Below are 24262 nucleotides of genomic sequence, written 5' to 3' on the forward strand. Positions count from 1 at the left end.
TGGTTTTACTACATTTCCCAAGTAAGCAAACAGACAAATAAGTCAAGTTTGCGCCTGCACGTAATGCAAGTCTAGCTGTGTTCTAGCCTGGCTCCCACTGATGAGACCTCAATAAAGGTCGAAACTGGTCTGGGTAGTGGCCCCTTGCCTTTAATACAAAGCATCATACATCTCCTCTAGGAGATTTGCTTTGCATTATGGGTAAATATTAAGATTAGTGATCAGAGCTTATTCTACTTTTACCATGAGTTATCTTGGTCTTGCACTACCTGCAGGGTCAGCTAGACTTGCATTACGTGCAGGCGCAAACTTGACTTATTTGTCTGTTTGCTTACTTGGGAAATGGAGTAAAACCAGGTTTAAAATAGCTTGGTATCTTTAACATTTATTATACCCAAGGTAAAATACTTTCTACTGATGAAAGATGATTTTTTTTCTTCTGCAAAACAGGTCTTTTCTCACAAATTTTTTGTGTAGTATGGTTAAAAGATCGGAATAATATTCCCTTGATATTGTTTTACCCTTTTCAAGATAATTAATAAACAAAATGCCTTTAGCATCCCAAAACACCGATGCCATGACCTTTCCTGCTGATGGAACCGACTTTGTGTTCTTTGGCGCTGAACAACTGGCTTCTGTCTGCTGTTTTGCTGCTGTTTGGATTCTGGTGTTAATCATGAATTCAAGTCTCATCCATAGTAATAAATCAGTGCACAAAATCAGTTTTATTCTTGTTAAAACACTCCAAGCACTGTTCAGAGATTTTTATGCGAGTGCATTTTTAATCTGTTGTGAGCAAGCGTGGAAGTCATCTTGCACAAAGTTTTTTCATTTTCAATTCTTCATTCAAAATATATCCCACACTTTCTTTTGAAATGCCTATAGTCTCAGCAATTTCATGCACTTTGACTCGCCGGTCATCCAATACTATATCGTGCACTTGATCAATGATTTCTGGAGTTGTTACACTTTTTGGACGTCCTTCATGTGGATCATCTTCAAAGCTGGTATGGCCACATTTAAACTCGGCAGCCCATTTCTTAATTGTCAAAAACAAAGGAGAAGAGTGCCCATAAACTTTTATGAACTTTGAATGAATTTCTTTTTGTGCTAAACCTTCTTTTACAAAGAATTTTATAACTGCACGATACTCAATTTTATCCATTTCAAGGGACACAGACAACACTTTTGCTTCAGACATCTGTATAAACAAACTACTTGATAGAATGACTTTCAATTTCACATGGATGCTTATGACAGATGTACCAACTTAGGAAAAAAAAAAAAAAAATCTTGCCGATAGTTTTGCCATCTACATTCGAGGCCGAGAACTTTACAGACCACCCTCATATTTGAATGTGTTCACTCTTTCTATCATTTCTTTCTTTATGATTTTGTGCATTGATTTATTACTATGGATGAGAATTGGATTCATGATTAACACCAGAATCCAAACAGCAGTAAAACAGCAGACAGAAGCCAGTTGTTCAGCGCCAAAGAAGACAAAGTTCGGTTCCATTAGCAGGAAAGGTCATGGCTTCGGTGTTTTGGGATGCTAAAGGCATTTTGTTTATTAATTATCTTGAAAAGGGTAAAACAGTAACCAGAGAATGTTATACCGATCTTTTAACCAGACTAGGCAAAAAAATTTGTGAGAAAAGACCTGGTTTGCAGAAGAAGAAAAAAATCATCTTTCATCAGGACAATGCACCTGCACACAAAGGTGTTTTGGTAATGGGAAAATTAAGGGATCTGCACTATGAACTGTTGGAACATCCACCCTATTTTCCAGATTTGGCTCCTCCTTCTTCTGTCTCTTACCAAAACTAAAACTCTTCCTTGTATAACATTCTTTTCGAATCAAGAGGTAATTATAGCTGTAGAGGGATATTTTGCAGATCTTACTGAGAACCACTAAAGGGATGGGATAATGGCACTGGAGCATCACTGGAATAAATGTGTTTGTCTTAAGGGAGATTATGTTGAAAAATAAAAATTATATTGAAATTATAAATTTGTTTTTTCATTGTTATGCCGATAACTTTTCAGACCACCCTCGTAATGATTTCAAACAAGTTTGTAAAAGGAATGGTGTATAATTTGTAGATGTATGGAATGAATTTGATGAAGGGAGTTGCATATGACTGGTGGGTTGCTTGAATGTATTTGCCATTGATGTCTGGAAAAAAGTTGTTCATTAAGAGTCTGGAAGTACAACATTAGAGAAACTAGAACTATTAGGATAGGTGGACGAGTGTGCATGTTCATGCACCCTTCAGGCAAATGGGTGTAAGAATAAACAAAGAAAATGCTGAATATTAGTTTCCCATGTCTTGAATTTGAATACAATGGTCATTACAAGATGCAAGGATAGTTGTGGATACAAGGGGGATAGTGCCTGCCTTGTTTACTAATGAACCACTGAACTAATCTTCAGAAGTATCAGGAGTAAGAGAGGAGTTGTTGGTTATTTCTACTTGGCCAAAAGTTATCGCATTTAGTGAAACTTGGTTGATGTAGGTTGATATAAGGATGGTATGTAAGGGGTTATGTATGTTCAGAGAACAGGTTGGGAGGAGATATATTGTTGATTGTGGCAAAAGGATTGCAGTCAACATGGATAAAAATCTAGCAGAAAAGCAAAAGACACCAGAGCCAATTCATTTGAAGCTATGATATGAGATAGGCTAATAGGGTCATTGTTATATGTCACAAGATGCAGAGGAAGAGTCAAAGACATATATCAGTTCATTGAGTGCAGGATAATTGTTATGGGAGGGGACTTCACTTATGGGGACATACAATTAAAAAGAGAGGATTCATGGGCAGGATGGAAATGGAATTTATGCAGCTACTGGATCTGGAAATATCATCAGAGCTCTAAGTCATGCCTCCTTGTGGTGCCCCTCAGGAAACACTGGGTAAATTCCCAGCAGCTAACGTGACTGGTAAAACATATTAGAGCCAATCACCCAATATGTGAATATTAAATGATTATGAAAGGAAATGAGACCATATCAATTACTTCTACACAGACCTGTGCCTCAACTGCTGATGCAGTTATTATGAAGACCAACGATCAAAGCCTTCCAGAAAGTTCTTGGTTGAATAAAGGTACAAGAAAGTGTAATCAAATTAAATTATGGAAATCTAATCTCATCTCAAAATATAATGTATGGACACTCAAAGAAATGTGAAAATTTTTTGAGTTACTTAGAGGAGCAGAAAAAGTCAACATAGACATTATATGTTATACAAGAACATAGATGGAGAACTGACAATCATGAAGTGTATGAAACATCATCAGCTGACAAAAAATGGAGATTTATTTATAACTTGGCAAACAATGATGGAACCAGAGGGGGTTGGAATAATACTCAAGAAGGAACTAGCAGAAAAAGTAACATCAGTTGAAAAAGTGTCTGAAAGAATTCTTCTCATAACTAATACCAAGCCACAACTGACAATAATATCCACATAATGCTCCTATAGAATGCGCTTCACCAGGGGACAAAGACACCTATTATAAAGCTTTCTGAAGTTGTCATTAACATCCCAGCATGGCCAGCTCTACCGACGGTGCAACACATGCATTTGCATGGGGCGACAAGTTTTTGGGGGTGGCAAAATTTGCCTAAATTACACGAAAAACAAATCATAAAAAAAGTCATTTACTCCTTCCCTGTTGAAACCAGACTTCAGGATGTCATCAGTTAAATTTTTACATAATAAAACTTCATTGTACTGTATATTTTTTTGAAAATCAATCATTTAAAATAATGTAGTATTATGTTGCGTTTAATATTGCATGTCAGTATTAATATCAGATGATGTGACAAAAGCAGAACACCTTTCTATCTTGCATTTATTTCCGATTCCATTGTTGGCCGTGAGTTGACTTTGACCTGAGGTTAAATCTCATTTAATCAATGAGACCAAATGATCATTATGAGATAATTGGTTAAGAGTAAACCAGTTAAACAAATAGAATCAAAATACGTAAATACAGTTGTGCAGTGATTGTTAATAATACTCCTTTTGATACAGTTATTAGGATTTGATTTTTAAAATAATTTTAACAGTTCAATATGTCTGATAAAAGAAAAACTATCAGGCTCATAATATTGCAAACGAAAATCAGAAAAAGAATACAATATTCAGAAACAAAGCGTAGCTTTGCATAAATATCTAAAAACTGAAACAGCTAATATAGTACAAGAGAAAATAAGCAAAAGGACTGAAATCTGAAACCAAAAATTCTGAGCTCATGGCAAGTACTCTTAATTGCAATCCCAGTAATGTCAATATTAATAACAATGAGGGTGAAAACGAAACTGATTTAACATCCTCTTCAAAAAAATTAAGTGATGAACTTAAAATGAACATCGATCCAGCAAGATGGAATCCTTCTTTAAGTGATGCTGAAAGACTGGAAATTGTAATGAAAGGTCTGTCAGAGAGACCAAAAGATTTCATAAAGTTATCGAATTCTCAAATAAACTAACTTTTAATAATTGCCACTTTGTTATAATTTAATTAAAATTTACAGCAGGTGCATTTACTCTGTGTTTGATGAGTATACTCGTCTTCACTTGATTTTACTTACCCATGCAAAAAAAAAAAAAAAAAAGTGATATTCAGAAACAAAGTGAGGCTTTGCATAGGTATCTAAAAACATCTTTTTTGTTTTTTTTTCTGATTGGCCAAGTGGTTAGTGTATCTGCTCTACAGCCCAAAAGGCTGTGGGTTCAAATTCCACTGTGGGCATGGATGTTTGTAATTGTCTGTGGATATACTAGTGGTGGTGGTGGGCAGTAGATGGCGTTGGTGTAGTTGCAGTTAGTTATAGTTGGTGGATTGAGTGGTAGAGACAGAGTTGTGAAGTAGATGCCCTCCCTCGAAGAGTTTTTGGACTCCCTGGAGGTGTCACGTAATAATAATAATAATGCAAATGTACATTTTCAGAACAAAATTCCACCGTTTTTCTGTATAAAATATAGAGTTATGATAATTTTTCATTAAGTATGAATTTTCATTAGTAATGCTATTTAGAATTTATGATCAGACATGTTGAAGCCTAGCTTAACATCATGGCTTTTAAGATGTCATTAAGAGTTTTTTTTAGGGGGAAGGGGTGGCAAAATATGCTATTGAATAGGGCAACTGAATTCCTAGGGCCCTGTATCCCCGTCCACAGTGTCACACACATTGGTGGCAATTTTAACTCCCAGATTGGCAAAGGCATTGCCAATACTTCTAAAAATGTGGATAAATATACTTATCATTAAATCAGAAATAACAATGGACATTCTCTTATGAACTTCTGCAATAGCCATAACATGATAATCATCCAAACCAAATTTTCCCATCCAAAAGGAGGACTATGGATCTGGGAACAGCCAATTGGATCTCATTCCCAAATAGACCACATCCTAATTAATGGAAAGTGAATCAAATCAATCAAGAACTGTCAAGCATATAATACTGTTGAACCAAACTCTGATCACAGAATAATCAGTGACCACATTAAACTTTCACTAAAAGTTTCTAAAAAGAACAGGCTGACAAGGAAACAGTACATCTGGGACAAACTAAATAATCTAGAAGTTGCAGCATCTTTCTGCAGCACAGAAGACAATATTGAAAACATCTTAAAGATCCAGTTAATGAAAAGTATAAGGGTATCAATCAATAAACATAACATCCAACAAAATTCTTGGAAACAGCAACAAAAAAAGACTTGGAAAAATGGATTACCCCTGAAACTGAAAACTATACAGATGAAAGAAATAAAGCAAGGAAACTCTACCACTTAAACAGGAATGAAATAAATAAAGATACTATACATTTTAAATAATAAGGTTAATGAACTAATGATCAGAGACAAAGAAAATCAAATAAATACTGTGAGGAACTTGAAAATTATAATAAAACCAGAGATACTAGAAATGCTTTTCAAATGATAAACTATGTCTCTCATCACAAAACAGAGAGAAGTGGAAATATTACCATATGACAAAAACGGTAAAGAGTGAAGAATGGAGAAACTACTTTCAAGAATTACTGAATGCTGATAATCCCCAACATTCAAGCCAGTTAGCAGACCTGCATCTAACCACTGCTCTACCAATAAATTGTGAAGACTTAACTAAAAGGAAGTAAAAATAGCAAGAGATCAAACAAAAGGAAAATCCACAGGGATAGATGGATTCCAAAAGTCTAATGAGTTATGTAAACCTTATACTTCGTATCAACAGTAGACTCTTAGAAAGAGTAAAGGACTTTCAATATCTTGGATCGCACATCAGCAATACAGAAATAATATTAGGAAACGTAAACAGCTGGTTCTAGTTTTCCATAACAAACTATGCCCCATTTGGAAATCATCATTAATATCATTAAAGACAAAATTAAGACTATACCATACAACCAACAGATCCATCTTCTTGTATGGTTTCTCAAACCTGGACAATAAGCACCAAAACAACTACAGATCTAATTAACTCCTTCAGAACTATGTCTCAGACTGACCTTTGGATACGCTTGGATGGACTGTGTCACTAACTGTACTGTGCTAAATCTGGCTAAGCAAGAACCACTTGTCAATATAGCCAAAAAATTACAACTCGAATGGCTTGGACATCAACTCAGACATCTTGAAATCTCACCCTTTTTGGAATCCCTCATCCTGTACAAACCAGAAGATGGCAATCACTGTAGAGGAACACCATGCAAACAATTTTGGCAATACATCTGTGAAACCATCACTAGACTGAACTGTGAAATTCCATCTGATCTCTACCAGTTGGCTCAAGATAGAGACACTTGGAACCCCATAATTTGCAGACTTTAATTTTTGATGTAAATATCTTTTCCCTTTTTACATTGTATCATACTGTGAATAAACTATGATGATGACTAAGGGAAAACTACCTGAAACAGCTTGTGATGGAGGGGACCAGAAATCTGAGAGTACTGTATCCCTGGTAATAGCATCAGAAGATGCATATCCATAACCAAGGTAGACACACACAACCTCCTATAGGGGAAGGTGACTGACCAGGCAGTCTTATTCTGGGAGGTTGCTAAACATGTAGAATACATTCTCTGTCAAGAAAGGTATGTGATGAACTATAAAGCTGGTAATAATGCCAGACTTAGGAGGTTGCTTAGAGCAGTGCAATGACTTGAAAAGCTACAAGGAAAGAATGTCAGTAGTGCATGGCAAGCGATCAGAGATTGTTTGAGAGAGGCAGTATCAGACTGCATACCCAGGGTCAGGAGGATTTACCAAGTAGAGATTAAATGGATGAGTAGATATATGAAGCAGGATCTACAAAAAAAGAAAACATTGTGGAGGAATATAAACAAAAAGGTGATAAGCATGCTCGTCAGTAATACAACGTGCAGGCAAGAAGATTTTTTTTAGATATGATAAGGAAGATTAAATCAGATTATGAGAGAAAATTAGCTAAGCAGGCCAAAGTACCAAAAGAGTTTTTTTGCTATGTGAAAATAAGAGAATGAATGATTATGGAAGGATAGCCCACTCACTGCTAAGGGTAGGAAAGTGACAGAAGCAGAAGAAATAGTTGAGTTATTAAGCAATCACTTTGCAAAGGTGTGTCATCCATTTGGAGACTTTGCAGTTAATTATGCGATGGAAACTGATGTGAGAACTGGGGGTAGATGAATTAGAAGTGCTCAACATATTGAAAAATATCAATGCGAATACAGTGATGGGACTGGATGGCATGTTGGCCCATGTACTATGAGAACTTGCACTGCCTCTGCCAAAGTTGCTTAATCTAACTCTCAGCTCTGGCAAAGGATCTAAGGTAATGGAAAGAGGGCGAGATCATGCCATTACATAAAGGCAGCTCCAAGATAGGAGTAGTAAATTACAGACCACAGGAGCAGTGGTTAAAGGTAAAGTTCAGGAATAGAGAGATAGGAATATGATACTTTATGATGGGCAATATGGCTTTGTAAAATGTAGATCTTGCCTAGTAATTTAGTCACATTTTATAAAAAAGTGACAGCAAATTACATAAAGGAAATAGTTAATGCATGATACTGCTGAGATTTGCGAAGGCATATGATGAATACTGCATGGAAAAACTAATACATAAGTTGGTGCAAATGGGGATGGATATGAAGCTAGTGACATGGTTAATGGTGTTGTGTCCCCCTTTCTTAAATTCTATTAATATATGTACTATATGCTGGGTCCTTCCTAAGGAGTCACGTGGTACCTCTAAAACACAAAGGAATTGCCTCATGGTCGAGCCAAAACCAGCGTGTTGAAATCTCACTTCTCTTAAAGCGTTAGGAATATTTATATTTTTTTGCTGCGCCGCCTAAGTTATTAGATTAAGTTAGACATGTCTTAATCAAGAAGTGATCTCAAAGGTGTACTATAATGACTACTGATTTGCAATTGTGACCTATAACATAATCTATTTTCTCCCGCTTAGATTCATATCTTTTTGCAAGTCGTGGATCGGATTCTAATACTCAGACACTCGGATTAAAGATAGCAAAGGTTTATTTGACACATTAATACAATTTACAATACAAAGAAACTCAATCCAAAATTTAAATGTTAATCAGAGAAAATTATAGGCATCCTTATTAAGTAAGGACATCAAGAAGCAACATCAATATGTTATTTCACAAACTGACAAAACTTGACTGCAATATTCACATTAATCTTCATATCATATCACATTACTCAGACTAAACCTTCTTAATACTTTCAAAAACATACACATTAGTTTAACCGTATAGGAGTTACCTCACTATGTGTTCTAATATTAAGGTGCTACAGTCCTGACTTAATTATATGAAAGTCCTAAATCCTCGATTTCCCTTAATCTCATTTATAACATCTAAATTTTCTTATACACATTATATAGACAAAGAATTTTCAACGTTACCATATACACACTGGTTCTTCATACTTGTTCCTTCAACTTCTGACTACCATTCTCTGATCGATCTCCCTTCTGATTCATTTAGTCGGTGCTATGGCATGGATTTCTCCAGTCTAAGGTAAGTCCACACGATCCCAGCATAACTAGCCCACTCCAGATATAACGATGGCATAAGGGGATTCTGCTTCCATGAGGCCTGTTGCCTAGATGCTGAGCCCTTTTCATGGATTACCCATCAGTCGAACGGAGATGTGTTCTTTCATCGTACGATTAGAAACGCGTGATCCTTCCAGCTCGTAAGCGGCATATCCTATTACTGCCCTCGGGATTCCTAACAGAACTCTTTGTTGATCCTTCGTCCGAGCATTCTGGAAAGAGACGCTTCTCTGTGCAACCATCTACCCACCAGAATAGATGAGGCTACCAGCCAAGAGAGAAGAGGGAAAAAAAAAGCCCCGTGGGGAGGCTCCTAACTCTTATATCATCTCCCCTATCAGCAATCACTGTAACTCATGTAGCTCACCCAACGTGTATAATTTCTCCCACGTGGGTCTCGTTTCGTATTATTTGTTTTTTCTGACCACTCGCTTCTGCACGTGCTGTGTGCACATGACTGCCTGGAGGAAACCTTTCTTTCCTCCGTAATGCAAGTCATACTACAAAACATTGTATTATCAGTTCTAACAAAATATTAATTTATAACATAACACTGGCATTATACAATCCAGTAAGTGTTCCTTCCTTGAAATATTCACAATCTTTTTTCTTTATAATAATATAATCTGTATTTTACTAGTTGCATACAGCACATACCTAGAAGCAAGTATATTCCCTACAAGGTTCATATTTTGCATTATAAAACTCAAAGAGAGCATTTTCTTACTTAGAAAAATGCTTGAATTGTTTAAACTAAAAAAAAAAAAACATCTATGATAAGTGGAAAAATGAAGAATTGAAGCTCCTGATACATTATGGAATAGGAAAGGATGATGGAGGGGGTCAGAAAGTCCCAAAAAAGTGTGGCATTTGTAAGGATGTCAAGTTATAAATAAATATTTCATATCAAGCTGATATCTGTATGTAATTTTATTTTATTTATTTATTTATTTTTATTATTATTTTTTTTCCCATAAGTTATAGTCTGAAAGAAAGAACTTTCAAAACATATGATTTCTATGAAACATATCAGGATGTGCTGACTCCTGCTGGTCTGGCATTTTTTCAAAGTAAATGGGATGATTCTTTAACCAATTTCTTCCATAACACACTTAGTAAGTAATCCTCCTCCACCTTTTGATTTTTTTTTTCATTTTTTTTAAATATATGACTTAGAATAGAAAAGTGAATATGTGCATATATACTTACAGACATTTTATAAATTTCAAGATGAAATATATTCATTATGATATTATAAGAACTGGTTAAATTAAATTTCCATCATTTCCATCACTTAGCAACCAGCAGGATATAAGTTTGTGGTGTGGATGTTTGTTGTTTTCAAGCTTCCATGATTGTTCATGACAAAAGAATGTCTACAATAATTGCTTGTAATTTTATACAATAATTATATTGTTATTATCATCACAACACTTTCATGTAGTCAAAAGACTCATTGTGGGAGGTCCCACCATCTCACACATAGCTCATCAAATTGTGCCTTAAGCTCATTTCCATGTTCACATTGCTTGATACAATACCTATATGCATCTAAATAACATTTTTATATAGCTGTTGTGGCTATATGTGGATTAACATCATAGACATTCTTTTAGTCTTTTCATTGTTTCTGTTGCTTGGTATGAAAACCATTCTGGTTAAGAGATCTGAAGCGACTCTGGAAAAGTACATTTTTGGTCTCTTGAGTAGAATTCCTAGATTAACAGATCCTCAACAAGAATTCTCACAGAACTAATGTGCTATAGATTTCCAAGAATTTGTGAGTGAGGGTATCAAAAAAAAAAAAAAAAAAAAAGAGAAGTTTTTTTGAAAGGCAGTTGAGAAATCATAGAGATGTAATCATAATATCTATTTGAGTTTTGCTTATATTGAAAAGGCATAAATAAAGAGATACGAGACAAACTGTTAACTTTAAAACACTAAATCTTATATAGCAGAAGTTCCCGAAGTGGGGATGTACTCCTCCCCTTGGGGATCCGTGTTGCTGATATGAAACACTTTTTTTTTTTTTTTTTTTAACAACATATGGGGAAACATTTTTAAATGCATCCCACATATGTTGATTGACTGAGTAGTTTAGTTGTCACACAGTACTGTAGAATTCAAACTCATAAAGCTCCAGTGTTTTAAAAAGCAAAATAATAGTATTCGGTTTTATAAACACTTCAAATGTATGTTTAAAATTTAATTCCAACAATATGAGAAGCTAACTCTTCACAGCAGTACTTTATATTTGAAAAGTTTATATTTATCTTTATATTATAAAAAAGAAAAAGTATAGCTAATTTTCATGTCACATCTATTTATTTGTACTTGTTCTGGAGGGGAAGCAGAAATTTATAAAATATTTTGGGAAGATGCAGGTGTAAAGGTTTGGGAAGCTTTGTTGCACAAGATAAACATCTTATAACACAGGTTATGAAACTTTTATACCTTGTATCCCTTAAAATATTTTACACCCTCTGTCCAAAAAGAAACCAAACTTTTTGAAAATAGAAGAAACTAGTGCCACCACCTGTTGTATCTTTTTGTTGTCGAAAGCAGCAACCTTTATTAGGTTGTGTCAACTGTTTATGACATTTGTTTCATTAGAAGCCAAGAGTGACAGTGTGTTTTGACAAATGGTCAGAAAATGAGTTTCAAACAGAGAGCTGCGATTGACTTTTGTGTTAAACTTGGTAAACGTTTTACCAAACGCATCAAATGCTTCAAAAAGCATACAGTGATGAATGCTTATCCCATACTCAAGTTTACGAGTTTAAGCGATTTCAAAGTGGTCATGAGACGCTTGAGGACGACGAAAAGCCGGGCCGTCCAAAAACTGGACTTACGAGGTTAACATCCAAAAAAGCATGTGATTTCATCAAAGGAAACCCGAAATCGTCCGTGAGATTCATTGAAGATGAATTGGGGATTCCAAAATCAACTGTGCACAACATTTTGACTGAGAGTTTGTTGACGTAAGGAAGGCCATATTGTACCATAACAAAGGGATTGGGATTTTCGACTCTTTACTTTATGCAGATGATGTCATTCTGTTAGATAAATTTTCCATATCTTTTAGGGATTTAACCAAATTTCTGTTACAAATTTGATATGCAAATCAGCAATAAAAGGATAAAATAAGCAGGAAAGCAGAAACCAGCTGCATTTCTCTTAGCATATAGAACAGGTTACATGTTGCTAACTATTTAGACACAATGTTTATGTAAATGGTAAGTTAAAATGTGGAAATAGATAACAGAATAAACATGGCTGATAGGATGTGAAGCCAGTTACACACACACATTTTTTTATGCAACTCCCACCCAAAAAATTTGTAAGCCTATAGTACATTAGTACTGTAATAGGTATAGTTTGGATCATACTGTTTCTGTAGGCTGTTGGGAAAAGTTTCAACTTTATCTACATTGTGAGGTTATGGTCTGTCATAGTGGATGATCATTTGGCTCTCTGTGTTTAAAGACTGAAGTTTTGTCTTCCACTCTTGATTTCAGTAGTTTTGAAGTGTATATTCTTTGTTCATAATCCTGTTGTGCCCTTTCAGTGTTCTGGGCTCAGCATTCTATAATGTTGATGTCTGGCTCCAGGGTCACGTTGTGCAGATTGTGCCCCACACAAGGGCACTTGAAGATGAGGGGTGCCATTTCACCAAGGGAAATAATAAAAAATATACAGGTAACCCTCATGTAACGTGGTTTCGATATAACGCAGTCTACAAATTGTAGTAACCCTTTATCTTTTCGTGTATATATATATATATATACACACACACACACACACACACATATATTTTTTCATCTTTTTCACTGCGCGACTTAAAAATCAAATTTTATATTCGTTAAATTTGAGTCTGCCCATATCGTACATGTAGTTATAAGTAGCGAATTTATATTAGGGTAAATACCCTTTAGCACATATGTACATCAATTGTTTACGGTATAAAGTGTTTATTATTGAAAATTGTCTTCATTTTCTGCCTGGAAAGTGCATTAAAAATCATAAGTTTATTAATCCCAAGCTGAGCACTTTATTTTCTGGTGTGTTTACATACAATATGTAATGTTTTTTTGTTTTGTTTTTTATGTAAAAAATTTATTTTTATAGTAATGGCCACTTAGAGAGCTTTTGCGATATGGTTGAAAATGAAATTAGTGAATTAATTGATGGGAAAATAGATTTAAATGAGGAGGAACTGGTACAATTAATAGATGACGTCGAACCAAATGGCATGGAAAGTTCTGCCGAAGATTCTGATTGTGACGAATCCATTACAGAATTCAGTTTAACGAAATTAGCAAAAGGATTGTACTTGGCAAGAAAGTTAGGAAGTTATTTTACGGAATAATGATCCCTTAGTGGAGTGCTCTGGAAAATTCAGGAGACAATTGGATATTTGTTTAGCTCCATATTATGAACTTAATAAAAAATTACAGCATAGGGAAGGTCTTATTACTGACTTCTTGATAACTAAACCAAAGTATGCATTGAGAAATATACAAAAGATTTCTAAGAGATTTCAAGTGATGATGACGTCCGGCCACTCGTAAATAAAGAACATCTACGAAATGTTATTTTTGAAGACAGTGATGACGATTAAAATATGCACTTTATTTTTTTTGCCTAAAACATTAATGCATTATGTGCAATGAAGTTTACGTACAATTTGTAATTTTTATAAGTTTATACTATGTATTTATTTAATAATTTATATGTTTTCTTAACTTACATGATTTGCCTGAATTAAATAAGAATATATTTTTCTTAGATATGTCATTGTTTGTTTATATAGTTTAAAAAAAAAAAACGATTTCGTAACCCTACTTTTTCTATGTGATCTAAGTCTCGCATAACGCGATTTATATAATGCCGCATTTCTGTGGAACCTAACACCCACGTTATACAAGGGTTACCTGTATATTTAAATTTTGTTAATCTTGAATTATATGTAATTTATATAGTATATACTATATAAATTACACAATTACAAATTATAGTTAATGCAATAAAAATGAAATTTAAAATCAGTCAAATTATTATGAATTCTCAATAATCTAACAATATTTTAAACTTAATACATCACCAGTTTTATTATAATTTGTTTGAAGTGAAACGTTATTAATATTACCACAGATTTTATTTCACAGAGTAAGCATCGACTCAGTGAAAATTGTTTAAATATTCTCGATTGTTTATAATATTTTTAGTGGAAATTATTAGTTTAAGGCAGACCGTGAATTCATTCTTACGCTGTGCTTTGCCCTTTGTGGATGTGTGATTGTGACTGAAACAGTTTTAGTGTTCTGCAAATTTTAGAACTTTTTTCAAGGGCTTTTTTTTTATTCTGTGTGCTGCTCATTCATTAAATTTGGTAGTTAATAATGCAACTAAGATATCCTGTGAATCTGTATTACCCCATAATTTTTTATGGGGTAATACAGGAATTATATAATTATTTTTCAATATCTGTGAAGCGTTGGGCTATATTAAAAAAAATATTCGTTTTTTAAATTTAAAACCACTTTCTGCTGGTTTTAAATTAAAAAAAATGGTGGGAAAGTAGAGTAGAAGCAATAAAGCCACTTAAAAATAATATCAAGGAAATTTACCAGGCTCTTTTTGATAGTACAGAAGATGAAACTAAAGATATCGATTCTAGAGTTCAGGCAGACAACTTAATTTCAAAGATTTATTCATTTAAATTTATTTGCTCTGTTCACGTTTGGTACGAAATCTTAAGTGTCATAAATGTTGCAAGCAAAATAATGCAGAATCCGACATTTGATGTAGGAAAATTACAGAAAATCTTGATTATGTTATACAAGAATTAAATACTCGCCAAACAGAGCAATATTTTGAAAATATTATTAGAACTGCAAAAGAAGTAGCAAATGATCTTAATATTGATCCTATTTTTTAAGACATTCGCAAAATAACAAAAACAAAAATGTTTGGTTAGAAGTGTCAGATGAGACAACGCATGATCCTAAACAAAATTTTAAAATAAATTTTTTCTTTGCGATTTTAGACATGACAATAACTTCAGTCACAGAAAGATTCATACTCTTAAAACAACATAGTGAGGATTTTAAAGTTATAAGAGACATTAGCAAATTAAAAGATTGGAGCGATGAAGATTTAATGAAACATTGTAAAGATTTGCACTTAAAACTGAGCGACAATCGCGATATTGATGGTATGACTTTATTTGAGGAATTAAAAACTTTGCAATGTTTTATTAAAAAGGTGTCTGCATCTCAGGATGTTTTAAATTATATGTACGAAAATAAATTAACTGACACGTTTCCAAATACTGTGATTGTTATGCGTATTTATTTATTTAACATTACCAATATCCATAGCATCAGGGGAAAGTTTTTCAAAACTGAAACTAATAAAAAATTATTTGCAAGTCAATAATGTCTGGAGAGCATCTAACGGATTTATCAATTACAGTCATCCATCAACTTTCGTCCATTCGAGTTACATCCTTTCGAAGATATGTCTGTGATCCCATAAGGGAATAAATAACATTTTCGGCTATATATATATAGAGGACCTGAAGCAAAAGCGTATACCCCTTATCACTGTGACTATAACCGCTAAGGCAATAAATCTCTTCAACATGTTGAAGGTGAAAGCAGAACCCGATTATGACTACGAATTAAATGCTTCTTCCGGTTGGTTCATGAGATTCAAGCAGTTTTGCGCTGCATAATGTGAAAATGTATAGGAATCTGCAAGTGCTAAGAAGGCTGCCAAGGAATTTGTGGAAAAATTGGATAAAATTGTTACGGAGGAAAATTATTTGTCACAGCAATTATTTAATATGGATGAGACATCCTTGTTTTGGAAAAAAAATGCCCGAGCGGATATTCATCCACAAAAAGCTGAAATCTATACTTATATGTGGCTGGATATAAACTGAAACCATTTGTGATATGGCAGAGTGAGAATCCATGACTCTTCATAAACATTAGGAATCATATTCCCAGTTCATTATCGGAGCAATAAGAAGTCGCGGATGACTCAAAAATTGTTTGAGGATGCCGTAATCAACTGTTATGTGAGTGAGATAAAAAGCTATTGTGTGAAAGAAAATGTAGAATTTAAAATTTTATTAATTCTAGATAACGCTCCAGGTCATCCGTCTTGTAAGTCTTATAGCAGTGATTTTCACTAATTTCAAGGCCAAACACTACTTCATTGATCGAAACGATGGATCAGGGAGTTCTTGCAGTGTTTAAGGCTTATTATCTACAGACAACTTTTTCACAATCCATTTCCACCACTGAAGGAAACGACCAGACTCTCGTGCAATTCTAGAAAACATTCAATATTTATCATGCTATTAAAAATATTGCTGTGGCTTGGAACGAAGTGACCTCTCAATGACATATGGGTGGCATATGGAAAAAGACATTAAAAAGGTTTGTGCATGATTTTGGAAGTTTGTAATAGTGGGCCTAGCAAACAATCTGAATCTCGAAGTGAATGATGATGACATAATTCAACTCGTAGAAAGTTCTCCTGAAGAGTTAACCAACGAAGAATTAGTCGAACTGGAGGAACAATTGTAGTAGAAGAGGAAAAACGAGAAAAGGAAGAGGGAAAAGAGAAACAAGGAGCGGTAGTTAAACAATTCACAGTGAAGGGTCTTGAAGAAATGTTCTCTGCAGTTAGCGATGTTCTCAAAATGGTTGAAGACATGGATCCCAATGTTGAATGCTACTTATTAGTAAAAACAAAAGTACCTGATGCGTTTGCTTGCTATGAACAAATTTATTATTATTATTATTATGTGACACCTCCAGGGAGTCCAAAGGCTCATCGAGGGAGAGTGTGCCAACAGCATCGACGATTGATCACTTATTACAGTTAAGTCCCTAACCCCTATAACTCTGTTGATTTAATGCAGTGTTTCTCAGAGTGTGGTACGCGGACCCTGGGGGTCCGCAAAAGGTCTTCAGGGGTCCGTGGCAATTTTCAGCTATGCATCATTAACGCATGGAATAAAATTTAAGTTTGAGATCGTAAAACGTTCCTATTGTATCACTGAATAAGGTACAAAGACATCTGCAGGCTGTGTAATATGTTTCTCAACAAATAGTGCAATTAGAGACAACTGGGTAAAAAACGGAACTAATGAATAGCATGACCCCTCCCACATAAAATGCTGTATAGTAGACAATCAAAACCACATGGTGCACCGGCAACATATGGTTTTGTTTGAGTGAACGTGTTAAAACTAAGAAATATATAGTGAATGTGTTTCAGATATTATATAAGGAATTCGGTTGAAGAGAATTAGCATTTCAACTGAACTGTCGGCTTGCTTTTGTCAATTAGTAGCGCGATCTTTTGTTAATACCGCACCAATCATATGGACGTCTTCATAGCTGCTTTATCTCTACTGGCCTACCATTGCTGTCTGTTTCGGGTTCTGCTTTCACTAGCCATTTGTTGAAGGATTGTTTGTTAAATACAGTAATTTTTTTTTTTAGCTTTCAAATTCTTAAGTATGGATCACTGGTTAAAGACTGATTTTTAAAATGTGCAAAAGAGAGGAACATAGTTGATACAAGTAGCTGTCAGCAACAAGAAAATGTTGATACTGTATCGGGATCAAGTGAAATTGATAAGTGTGTGTCGTCTGACATCTCTAAAGAACCAACTAGGAAGAAGATGAGAAAACTTCGTAAGTACGATATAAATTACTTGAAATGTGGATTTTCTTGGACGGGAAATGAAGAGGAACCTATTCCATTATGTGTAATTTGTGGTGAAACTTTAAAAAATGAAAGAATGAAACCATGTAATTTAAATCGCCATTTTCAATCGAAACATAATGAATGCAAGGACAAACCTGTCGAATTTTTTCAAAATAAACTAAAAAATTTAAAAGAATCTCAAAAAGTGATGTCGATCGTGTCAGGAGGTGAAAACATGAAGGCTTTAGAAGCTTCATATCGTGTGTCGCTATTAATAGCAAAAAGTGGTGCAACGGAAACAATTGGTGAAACTTTGGTCAAGCCTGCAGCAAAAATAATAGTGGAAATTATGATCGGAGATAATGCAAAAAGATCTTTTGATAGGATTTGTCTTTCAAATAGTACCGTTCATCGAAGAATCACTGAAATGAAATGGCTGAAAATATAAAACAAACATTGTTATCCGATATACGTAAGAGTTGTTATTAGCGTTGCAGGTAGATGAATCCACCAACATTACAAATTTTGCAAATCTTCTAGTGTTTGTTAGGTACAAAAAAAATCAAAAAATTCATGAAGACCTTTTATATTGCCAACCCTTGCCAGAACATACAACAGGAGAAGAAATATTCAACAGCATAAATACCTTTATGCATCAAAACAAGCTTGATTGGAAAAGTTGTGTTGGAATAAGCTCGGATGGAGCAAAATCCATGGTTGGATCTAAAAAAGTGCTTGTTTCGAGGATTCAAGCTGTTGCACCAAATGCAAAGTCGACACACTGCTGCATACACAGGGAGGCTTTGGCTACACATATGATGTCTACAGACCTAAGAAAAGTTCTTGATGAAGCTGTAAAAATCATAAATTATATTAAAGGCTGTAATCTAAATGCCAGACTTTTCTCTCAACTTTGCAAAGAAATGGGAAGCAACTATACACAACTTCTTTTCCATACCGATGTTCATTGGCTTTCTCGTGGAAAAGTTCTTACTCGTTTATTTGAACTTCGGAATGAACTACAAGTTTTTCTTGATGAAAAGTTTGAATTGAAAAAGTATTTACATAATCGGAAATGGCTCAGTCAATTAGCATACCTGGCAGATATATTTACTGTATTAAATAGTCTTAATTTATCTTTACAAGGCAAGGAAATTTCTATATTTCATGTCCAAGATAAAGTGAACGCCACGTTGGCAAAAATGAAGTTATGGCAAAAGCGGTAATAGAGAATTTGACGCGTTTCCATCGCTTCATGAATTGCTCACAAGTTCAAATGAACAAATTGATGATGATGTGAAAATTACCATCATGCAGCATTTAAAAAGCTTACAAATGAATCTAGAAAAGTATTTCCCTGAATTGGACATTAATATTGAGTGGATAAGATACCCTTTCAATAAAAACAAATTTATGCCAAAGGGTCTATCGTCAATAGAACAACAACTTTTAGAGCTAGCTTCTGATGGTTTCCTAAAAAATAAATACAGTGAGAATACGTTATCATCATTTTGACTACAAATACAGAATGAATTTCCTAAATTAACAGATAAAGCTCTAAGGTTCATTTTTCTATTTCAAAGTTCATATCTGTGCGAAGTTGGATTTTCGGCCCTTGTAGATATTAAGACGAAGAAGAGGAATCGCATTATAGATGTCGAACCAAATCTGAGATTGAAATTAACAACTATAGAGCCAAATTTTGCTGAAATTTTATCTCACCATAAGCAATTTCACTCCTCTCATTGATGATAAATTATTTCAAGTAAGTAAAACTTTATAGTATCTTTATAAAGTTTGTTCTATTAAAAATAAATCATATTTTTTGTTTACACGAACATATAAATTCAAATAAAATAGATATTTAATTTTTTAATATTGTAAATTAATTTTAATTAATTTATTTTTTTAGTTAATTTTTAATTAATTTATTTATTTTTGAATTAATTAGGGGTACTTGGTAATAATGAAAATTTAAGAAGGGGTCTGCGGATATCTGAAGTTTGAGAAACACTGGTTTAATGTATCGACTTACGTCCTGCCAGATGGAATGGAACCTGGACGTAAGTCGAGGGATGACTGTATATCAATTGAAAATAATAATATGGATTCATTAGACATTAAAAATATCGTTAACTATTTTGTGGCAGTTAAAGCAAGACGGAAAAATATGAAAAATAAATCTACATTTATCCTAATATAGTTGAAAGCATATCTCCAAATTATCTTTGTAATGTAATAATATTTCTTTTTTATATTAAAATAAAAGTAATTTTTGTTTTTTTTATATATATATATATGTTAAAATAAAAAAAAAAAATGTCCGCGCGGTTAGCCTAGTGGCTATGCGCTTCGCAACCATATGCCTGGGGGAAGGAGTGTCCTAGGTTCGATTCTCGTCGGTGACGTGAGGAGCTGAAGGATCTTCCTCAGCCATAGCCAAGTTAGCCAGTCTTGGGCGTGGACAGCAGGGTTTTTTCCCCAGTTTATTCTGGGGTTTTTCATCCCGCAAAGCAGGCAAACTGGCCTTGAGAACTCAACACTACAGGCCATAGGATACAGCGGGGCATAAGGCTGACCACCTTATCCTGTAAATGGAGTGAGGTCCGATGATCAATGGACCCTCGACACCGCAAGGTAAAAGAGGGTATAAGGAAGACGAGATGAGATGTTAAAAAATACTAAGCAATTTTAAACCTGGTTTTACTCCATTTCCCAAGTAAGCAAACAGACAATCAAGTCAAGTTTGTGCCTGCAAGTGATGCAAGTCTAGCTGATCCTACAGGTAGTGCAAGACCAAGGCAACTCGTGGTAAAGGTGGAATAAGCTCTGATCACTAATCTTAATATTTACCCTTAATGCCAAAACACATCTCCAAGAAGGGGATGCATGATGTTTTGTATTAAAGGCAAGGGACCACTACCCAGACCAGTTTTGACCTTTATTGAGGTCTCATCAGTGGGAGCCAGGCTAGAAATATCAAGATTTTAGTAATACAGAGCTTATAAGTATTTTACCAGAACAAGTTACCATAAGGTGTTTTAACCTTAAATAAAAATCTCTGGAGGAGATATAAATGTAGAAAGTATTTTACCTTGGGTATAATAAATGTTAAAAAATACCAAGCAATTTTAAACCTAGTTTTACTCCATTTCCCAAGTAAGCAAACAGACAAGTCAAGTTTGCGCCTGCAAGCGATGCAAGTCTAGCTGATCCCACAGGTAGTGCATGACCAAGGCAACTCGTGGTAAAGGTGGCATAAGCTCTGATCACTAATCTCTTTAACATTTTAACTTTTTAACATTTATTATACCCAAGGTAAAATACTTATTACATTTATATCTCCTCCAGAGATTTTTATTTAATAAGGTTAAAACACCTTATGGTAACTTGTTCTGGTAAAATACTTATAAGCTCTGTATTACTAAATCTTGGTATTTCTAGCCTGGCTCCCACTGATGAGACCTCAATAAAGGTCAAACCCGGTCTGGGTAGTGGCCTCTTGCCTTTAATACAAAACATCATGCATCCCCTTCTTGGAGATGTGTTTTGGCATTAAGGGCAAATATTAAGATTAGTGATCAGAGCTTATGCCACCTTTACCACGAGTTGCCTTGGTCTTGCACTACCTGTAGGATCAGCTAGACTTGCATCACTTGCAGGCGCAAACTTGACTTGATTGTCTGTTTGCTTACTTGGGAAATAGAGTAAAACCAGGTTTAAAATTGCTTGGTATTTTTTAACATTTATTATACCCAAGGTAAAATACTTTCTACATGTATATATATATATATTCTGTTGTATTTATATATCAACGAAATAAACATTTTTGAAAATTTTTATTATTAAAAATTCCTTATTAATGAATTTTAGTGATTACAATGTTCTACTATTGTTAAATAAAATTTATTTTTATGTATGTGTATAAACTGTTTTGTACTTTTAACAAAGTAAAATTTTTTGCAAAAATTTTTCATGAAAACTTATTTTATGGGGGACACTGAAAACGTTTTGCACAAGGGCACCTCCTACCCATGGCGCAGCACTGTCTGGCTCTATTCTTTTTACAGGTGAGGTTGTGTTTAAATCTCATCTGGAAATTGGTCAGTGATAGTGTGTGGCACATCTGTGGTGACAGCTGTTAATATAGTTGTCACCTGCTTTTCCAAGCTGGAAATTGAGTGATCGATTTTTTCTTTTGAAGTGGTGTTTAGAATTGGAACAGTAGATTTGTATGGAATGGTCGTTATTTTTGTCCAGTTGTTAGTTAGAAGCGAATTTGGGATATTTTGTATTGTGATCCCAGTTGAAGTAAAACTGGATTATAATCAAAGCTAAGGCCATCGATTACACCTATTTGATACTTGTACGTGATATTTTGTAGCATTCCCATGTCAAGAACATGAAGTCCTGCCACTTTGTGGTATGTAGATTCTGGTCCTAAAATCACGACATTTCTGGTAGCAGCAGTGAAGTCATTGAGGGTTCTACTATTTTGGTTTATGGTTTTTCTTGTTCCAAGCTGTGTGATTGGTATTTGCTGCTCCTGAAAGCCAAGCACTGCATGATTTTATGTGAAGACTTTCTGTTAAGTCCTTCCAGTAACTATTTGGCTAAACACCTATTTGTATGTGAGTGAATCAGTGGCATCCACAATGGAATATAATGGCGCATTTTGCTTATGGATTTTTTTAGTAGTCCACTCCACCAAAGACAAGCCACGTTCTGTAGACCTACCAGGTGTCTACCAGGTCCTTTGCTAACCGGTTCCATCAATACAGCCACTCAGGACTGGCTGACCATGCTTTGGATACCCATTACAGGATACTTTTTAAGAAGGCCACTCTATTATACTGCAGCAAATATAAATATGAAAGATTATTCTTTGAATCTGCCTCAGCCGTGAAAAATTTTCCAAAACCTCATCAGATTTGGGTGCATGAGACTACCCCAAATTTGGGAAGCATTCATCCTAAGATCTTTAGCCCAACAGCCAAGACTACCCAGTTTAGCCCATTAGGGGGTGCCATTTATGGACTCTGAGCCTGATTTTGGTTGCCTTTCTTCAGTGTCATCTGACCAGTGTTAGTGTCTCCTTGCACATATAATTGTTTTTTGTGATCCTCATTATCATCATCATCAAATTCCTGCCATGTACCCTCAAGGGGTGTACAGGATATGATAGTACTACATGAAAAAAATTACATCATTACTAACTTCCTATCTACAGTTTTCTTCCTCCAAATCAGTCTGTTACTTGTCAAGACTCCAACATTATCAGATCTTATATTTCGATCATCTAAGGCACTTTGTACCGTATCAATCCACCTATATCTTGGTCTTCCTCTGGGTCGTTTTGCTGCCAACCTGGCAGAGAACACTTGTTTTGCTAATCTTTCTTCGCCCATTCTATTTAAGTGACCATACCACCTGAGATTAGCTCTGCTAACGCATTCCTGGATGTTGACAATGTCAAGTTCTTTCGTAATATCCTCGTTTTTAATATGATATTGCCATTGATGCCATCTGTTCACGTCTCTAATCTTTCTCAGGACTCTCATATCTCCGGTCTCTAGTCTTTGGTCAAGTGTTTTACTTCTGACCCAGCTCTCAGATCCATAAGTTAAAACTGGTTTGAACACTGTCTTGTATACAGCTAATTTAGTGTTCGGACTAATTTCTCTCTTATTCCATATGAATTTATTCAATTGACTTCCTACCATACCAGCTTTGTTGATTCTGTTGTCTATTTCCATATTTAATTTACAATCTTCACTAAAAATCGTGCCTAAATAGCTGAAATATTTCACTTGTTCCACAGGTTCTCCATTCACAACACAGTTGACATTTTCAAGGATTCTGCCTATTTTCATTGTCTTTGTCTTTTTATTGCTGACCTTCATACCATATCTATTACAACAGCTATTCAATTTAGTCAGAGAATCTTGCAGACTTGTAGCGGATTTATTTAGAAGTATAACATCATCTGCATAAAGCAAAGAGCTGACATTAACATCTCCAATTTTGATATCATGTTTAATGTTTAATACCACTTTCCTTCATAATATGATCCATATAGATAATGAATAACAGAGGAGATAATGTACATCCTTGTCTCGCACCAGATTTAACATTAAACCATTTTCCTGTACTTCCTTCAATTTTAACTGCTGACTTACAACTCAAATAAAGACTAAGTATTGCTTGATATAATGCCCTATTGACATAATATAACTGTAGCATATTGAATAGCTTCTCTCTTGGCTCCTTGTCATATGCCTTTTCCAAATCAACAAAACTTAAATACAGATCTCTGTTATATTCCCATGCTTTCTCGACTATTTGTCGTAAAGTGAAGATCTGATCCTGACAGCCTCTATTTGGCCTGAATCCAGCTTGTTCTTCACCAAGCTTTTCTTCCACAATTCTTCTCAACCG

General features: G+C 34.7%; 1 protein-coding gene across 1 annotated transcript in view; it reads left to right on the forward strand.

Annotated features, from left to right (window-relative positions):
- mRpL38 (mitochondrial ribosomal protein L38) overlaps positions 1–24262 on the forward strand; it is a 185231-nt gene that overhangs the window by 131767 nt on the left and 29202 nt on the right. Inside the window, exon 6 of the mRNA XM_090401660.1 lies at positions 10071–10207. Coding sequence (XP_090257786.1) covers positions 10071–10207 — 137 coding nt within the window. The remainder of the gene's footprint in view (positions 1–10070; positions 10208–24262) is intronic.

The sequence above is a fragment of the Typopeltis vanoorti genome, chromosome 12, assembly GCF_054136105.1.
Source record: "Typopeltis vanoorti isolate ZY-2024b chromosome 12, IOZ_Tvanoo_1.0, whole genome shotgun sequence".
Taxonomy (NCBI): Eukaryota; Metazoa; Arthropoda; class Arachnida; order Uropygi; family Thelyphonidae; genus Typopeltis; species Typopeltis vanoorti.